This window comes from Crocuta crocuta, unplaced genomic scaffold (assembly GCF_008692635.1).
Source record: "Crocuta crocuta isolate KB4526 unplaced genomic scaffold, BGI_CrCroc_1.0 scaffold59, whole genome shotgun sequence".
NCBI lineage: Eukaryota > Metazoa > Chordata > Mammalia > Carnivora > Hyaenidae > Crocuta > Crocuta crocuta.
Window position 1 is genome coordinate 711,533 of NW_027551578.1, and position 6,370 is coordinate 717,902.

General features: G+C 58.2%; 1 protein-coding gene across 1 annotated transcript; it reads right to left on the bottom strand.

The window, feature by feature from the left end:
* Window positions 1–46: 46 nt before the first annotated feature.
* Window positions 47–2,812, bottom strand: ACTA1 (actin alpha 1, skeletal muscle). The gene is made up of 7 exons (XM_077751646.1): window positions 2,734–2,812; window positions 1,771–1,911; window positions 1,343–1,667; window positions 1,072–1,233; window positions 785–976; window positions 508–689; window positions 47–424 (listed from the first exon to the last, which is right to left on the bottom strand). The coding sequence occupies exons 2-7, from the start codon at window positions 1,897–1,899 to the stop codon at window positions 281–283; spliced, it is 1,134 nt and encodes a 377-aa protein (XP_077607772.1). The 5' UTR covers window positions 1,900–1,911; window positions 2,734–2,812; the 3' UTR covers window positions 47–280.
* Between the last annotated feature and the right edge of the window lie 3,558 nt (window positions 2,813–6,370).

Consider the following 6,370-nt stretch of genomic DNA (forward strand, 5'->3'; position numbering starts at 1 on the left):
AAATAAACACAACCAACAACTTTACGCAACAGACAGAATGGCTGAGTTTAATGCTTCAAGGTTTCCATTTCCTTCCACAGGGCTTTGTTTTAAAAATAACAAAATGAGGTAAATAAGTTAATGTATGTACACGTTATAAACATTGTGTCGGGTTGCGGCGGCAGCAGCTCAAAAGGTGTTAGAGACAGAGTCGCTGCGCGGTGGCTCGAGGTCAGCCACCTGCAACCTTAGCAGATTTGTCGTCCTGAGGAGAATTCGCGCGCTGTTGGTGGAATGGGGTCTAGAAGCATTTGCGGTGGACGATGGAGGGGCCAGCCTCGTCGTACTCCTGCTTGGTGATCCACATCTGCTGGAAGGTGGACAGCGAGGCCAGGATGGAGCCGCCGATCCACACCGAGTACTTGCGCTCAGGCGGGGCGATGATCTGGAAGACAGTGAGCAAGTCAGGCCGGCGAGGGCCGCACCCCGTGGCCCACCCGCAGGCAGGGGGCGCGGGCCGCCGCCAACCTTGATCTTCATGGTGCTGGGGGCCAGCGCCGTGATCTCCTTCTGCATGCGGTCAGCGATACCCGGGTACATGGTGGTGCCCCCCGACATGACGTTGTTGGCGTACAGGTCCTTCCTGATGTCGATGTCGCACTTCATGATGCTGTTGTAGGTGGTCTCATGGATGCCCGCCGACTCCATGCCTGGGGGGCCGCAGGGAGGCGAGTGAGCCGGCGGGTGCGAGCCGGGGACCGGGCGGGCCCCCGCGCTCCCGGGGAGGCCGGCGAGCGGGACTCACCGATGAAGGAGGGCTGGAAGAGCGTCTCCGGGCAGCGGAAGCGCTCGTTACCGATGGTGATGACCTGTCCGTCGGGCAGCTCGTAGCTCTTCTCCAGGGAGGAGGAGGAGGCGGCCGTCGCCATCTCGTTCTCGAAGTCCAGGGCCACGTAGCACAGCTTCTCTTTGATGTCGCGCACGATCTCGCGCTCAGCTGCGGGGGACAGGGGCAGGAGAGGTGCCCTCAGCACGGGGCCCCGGGGCCCGCGCGCCACCCCGCCCGCCCGGGGAGCCCGGAGCGCCGCGCACCTGTGGTCACGAAGGAGTAGCCACGCTCAGTGAGGATCTTCATCAGGTAGTCGGTGAGGTCGCGGCCGGCCAGGTCCAGACGCATGATGGCGTGCGGCAGGGCGTAGCCCTCATAGATGGGCACGTTGTGGGTGACGCCGTCGCCGGAGTCGAGCACGATGCCTGCGCGAGAGACCCCGCGGGCACAGGACAGCGGTGAGCGCGCGCCCCCGAGGACGGGCGCAGAGGGCAGGCGGGAGCGTGGGGGCGGGGCGGCCAGGCGCGCACTCACCGGTGGTACGGCCGGAGGCGTAGAGGGACAGCACGGCCTGGATGGCCACGTACATGGCAGGCACGTTGAAGGTCTCAAACATGATCTGGGTCATCTTCTCGCGGTTGGCCTTGGGGTTGAGGGGGGCCTCGGTGAGCAGGGTGGGGTGCTCCTCGGGGGCCACGCGGAGCTCGTTGTAGAAGGTGTGGTGCCAGATCTTCTCCATGTCGTCCCAGTTGGTGATGATGCCGTGCTCAATGGGGTACTTCAGGGTCAGGATACCTCTCTTGCTCTGCGCCTCGTCGCCCACGTAGGAATCTTTCTGGCCCATACCGACCATGACGCCCTGCGGAGCGGAGACACCACGCCCACATTACCGCGGGTCCTGTGACCGCGGCTGGCCTGCGCGGCGACCCCGCCCGGTACCCTCCTCGGACGGGCAGCCTGACCTGGTGGCGAGGGCGGCCCACGATGGAAGGGAACACGGCCCTAGGGGCGTCGTCGCCGGCGAAGCCGGCTTTCACCAGGCCGGAGCCATTGTCGCACACGAGGGCGGTGGTCTCGTCTTCGTCACACATGGTTTCTGGTTTCTGTAAAGGATAGAAAGGCCGTGGAGACGCATGACGCGACGGCGCAGGAGTCCCCGACGGCCCGAGGGCCCTCCTTTCGGGGACCGACGAGCCACGCGCCTCCGGCCAGGGGAGCGGCCAAGGGGACCCTGCCGGGCTGCGCTCCCCGGGCTCAGGGCCGCGCTGCGCCGGGGAGAGCGGCACAGTGTTGTCAGAGAACTTCTCCACCCCGTGACCTGGGCGCAGGGTCCGCCGGGACGTCTCTGCCTGCGCTGCAGGCTACCTGATGCAGGAGCCGGGCGCTGGCGCCTCGGCAGCCTTGTCTAGGTGGTTAAGGCCGGCGATGCCTGCTCTCTGGCGGGCGTGAGGGCCGAAGGAGATGCCCGTGGGCAGGGCTTTGGTGCTCCGTCCAGGGAGCAGTGGCCCATTCCGGACTCCGCGACACTCCAGCCTCAGAACAGAGGCACCCTTTCACCCGGAGAATTGTGGTCCTTGCTGTTCTTCGGCTCTGGCCTTCCTCGGGAAGGCATTGCCCTCGGGACGAATAAAGCAAAACCTTTAATCCACCTGGCACATGAGAAATGCCAGGTAGAGGAGCCCAAAGGGGCTGGGATAGATTTGGAGATGTTCCCCAAAGCTGAAGGTCTCCTGTCTCCTCTATAAAGCGCGTGTGGCTTTGAGAACCAAGACGCAGGGCGGCAGAAAGCAAGCCTTCGGGCTGATCAGGAGCGTCGGTTGGGCCTGACCCCGGAGTTCTCCGGGCTCCTCCGGGTGGTGCCCTGTTACCTTGTCCCCTGTCCTAGTGTTCTCCTGTCCCCGGCCCCTCCCCCACTCCCGCCCTACCTGGGCGGGTGGCTACACCTGCTGCTTTCCGGCTCGGGCCCTGGTCGCCGCGGGAGGGAAGCGAGGCTTCTCTCGGCGCTGTCCGCTGCGGTGGCCGCTGGTCCCCGCGCTCAGGTTTTATATAGCCCACGGGCACTCCCCCCCGCGTCGCCCCGGAGGAATGTCGCTCCCCTTCTCGAGCCATATTTGGGTGTTGGGCACTGGAGCCCCCTCCCCCAGCCGGCTCGCGGCCTGGGTCCCCGCCCGGGTCCCCTGCGCTGACCAAAGAAGGAGCGGCCTGGCCCGAGCCCAGGTAACGCGGGCCGGGCCGTATATGGAGCGTCTCCCGGGCCCGTCGGCCCCTCCCGACCCAGCCCAGTTGCCGGCCCGAGGGGACGGGGTGGGGCGAGGGTCACCCTCGAGGGGTGAGTGCGTGTGTGCGCCTGCGCCCCCGGGGCTGCACCTGTCCGCAAGGCCTCCCTGCCCAGGCCGCTCTGCTGCACAGGGCGCTCCGGAGGGCACCTCCCGCATTTCATCCCTTCTTTGGGTTTACTCAGACCCTCAAATCCCACGTGCGGCTACAGGGAGGAGGGAGCCGGGTCCTGGCGGTGGGACAGAGAGGATGGGGGAAGCAGTTACACACGGTGTCCCAGGAAGGGAAGAAGTCGACCCCCGCCTCCCATTTCTCCCTTCCCCACCCCTGAGCTCCCCAATTCGGAGGGCTGACCTGCCCCCACCGCGGAGAGGGCCACCGGCGGCGGGAGGGCACGCAGCTGTCGTGGGCCAGACAGCTGGCGGCGGGAGGAAAGGGAGGAGAGGCGGGGAGGAGGAGGCGGCGGCGGCGCAGGGCCCCCGGGGACAGGNCCAAGTCCCCACTTCCTTGGTGGGACTAAGAGTGTCCCTGACCCGAGGCTGAAAGGCAGGGGTCACACCCCCACGACCTGGTAGTGGAATGAGTGAAGCGTCCTTACTAAATGAAACCTTGCTCGACCTTCCTCCCCGTAAAGAGGACAAGGACATTGCACTCTAGGATGGGTAGCAATTTTTCCCTCTGCAAAGGCTGAACAAACTCATCTTTCTATTTAGAGGATGATGCCTTGCCAAGGCCAGGCTGCTTCCCAGTCCACCTTGGAGCAAGTCACCATCTACAGAGCCTGCTGAAGCGGTTCTATTTATACCACTGATATATGGGGATATGCCTTTCAAAATTTCTAGAAGGATTTGGATCTACTTATGGTAAGGTGGAGTGGGGGTCAGAGGAGGTTATCCAGTTGGTGCCTGACTCGCATCTTCAGCGGGGGTGGGGGGATGGTGTAGAACAAGTGCAGTCCTCACCCCGCCACCGAAGGCATACGGAGAAGCAGTTTTCTGTGATGAACTCAGTGACATGCTTGGAGTGGTACATCAGTGCTGCGGTGCCAGCGAGAATGGAATCATTCATTTTTCTGATGTGCTTAAGTGTTCCCAAAATAGTTACAATTCACATTTGGTAGCAGAGCTGGGCAAAGGGGGACAGGTGTGGACTCTCTGGTGGATGGACATAAAAGCACAAGTAGCCCTCCCCTGTCGCCCGCATCATGGCAGCTCTTCCTAAACCATGCAAGTCAAACAGTGAAGTTTGTTTAGTAGGGGGCCTATGTAGTGAGTATAAAGTCAGCAAAAAGCTACTGTAGTTTCTTCCATATTTAGCTTTTTCAGTTATTTAAAAAAATTTTTTTTACATTTATTTATTATTGAGTGAGACAGAGCACAGACAGGGGAGGGGCAGCGAGAGGAGACACAGAATCGGTAGCAGGCTCTAGGCTCCGAGCTGTCAGCACAGAGCCCAATGCTGGGCCCCAACCCGTGAACCGTGAGATCATGACCTGAGCTGAAGCTGGACATGCAAACGATGGAGCCACCCAGGCGCCCCTCAGTTTTAGGGAATGAGTGAATAACGGACAAAGCTACATTTCATGTTTAATACCTTGTCCTGTTGTCAGTGGGTAGTGTAGATGCTTGGAAGGAAAAACCAAACCAAACCCTGGCAAATGCACTGTATGTACATTTATAAGGGGAAAAGCTTAAATTCTGGCCTGAAAGTAGGAAGGAGACCTAAGAATTTGGTGATATTTTAAAGGCAATTGGGTTGTCCATATTTTCCAAACCTCTTGCTCAGTGTGGTTCTCCTCTCTCCTACAAGCTTTTCTGAGCCCAGAGTCTATCAGCTTCAAAGAAGCGGATATGAAGAAAACACAAGGGAAGAAGTGCTAGTATAGCAAGCCTGGGGAGCTGGGGCCCGAGAACACAGGGCCGGACATCTGCTCTCTGTTCTTGGTTGGAGCTGTTTAAATGGTCTCTGACAGGTCACCCTGGGGCCACCCAATCCCGTTCTGGTCTTGTTGAATTCTCATTGGCCCAGGGAATAGAACTAACGAGTGAGTAGAAAGGCCACCTCCATACATGTACGCTTTTGGGGAACACACCAGTGCTCTGCTTTCACCTAATAAGTGGGTGAGTGCATACCCTTATGAGAGCGATCACTAAGTAAAGCTCAGCCATGTAGGGAATGCTTGACAGAGAGTGTCTGCTTCTAAGTTTTCAGGTGCAGCCCTGGCTCTTGACACCCTGATGGGTCCCTGTGCTGCTCAGCTGTCTTCTCTGCAGCCCTGTTCCCTCAGCACCTCATTAATCTGTGTGCCCCAACCTTGCTGGGTCTCAGCTTCCCATTGTTGTTTCCTATTGATTCGAGTATGAATTCATAGAACACTTCATAGGCTTTCACATTGTTGCTTTTAATGCTTTCAACTATTCTGATGTAAATAAGATAGGTACCAGCCATTCAGTTTTAAAACTCAGAAAAGCATGGTTCCCAGAGTTGGCCCACTCGTCACAGGTCCCACAGCTGGGGCTTGGACGACTCCCCCTCCCACTAGGAGCAGTCGGGGTGGGGCTGGGGTTGGGACCGCTTTCTCCCTTCCTTCAATCCTCCCCAACACTTGGTTTGTTTCTGTAAACACAGAAGAGCCTCAAGGGATCTTTTCCAACAGAAGCCAAAGACTTCCTGAAATGAAGTCATGGCTTTCACCCTGGCCACTTCTAAGGGCCCTCATCTCTCCTGCCCCACCTCGTAATATGCAGCATAATAAGCCAGTGAAAATCCTGGACTTGGCTGGGTACACCCCCCCACCCCTTCTGACTGGCTGTGTGACTTTGGGCAGGTCATTTCAAGACTCTGTATTCTCAACTGAGGATACTTCCTACTCCTTACGACTGACTTGGAGAATAAAACTAGGTAAGTACCTGGGACATAAATGCTCAGTAAATAGTTCAGTATCTTTCTTCTAAGTCTCCAGAGNAAACATAATAAACTGAAAGGAAAAGCCATGTAATTTTTTAAAAATGGTTTTTATTTATGTCTGAGAGAGAAAGACAGAGCGCGAGCAGAGGAGGGACAGAGAGAAAGGGAGACACAAATTCTGAAACAGGCTCCAGGCTCTGAGCTGTCAGCATAGAGCCTGACGCTGGGCTCAAACCCACAGACCGTGAGATCATGACCTGAGCCGAAGCTGGCCGCCCAACTGACTGAGCCACCCAGGCACCCCATAATTTTATTTTTTTTTTATGTTTTTATTTATTTCTAGGGGAGAGAGAGAGAGAGAGACAGCGTGAGCAGGGG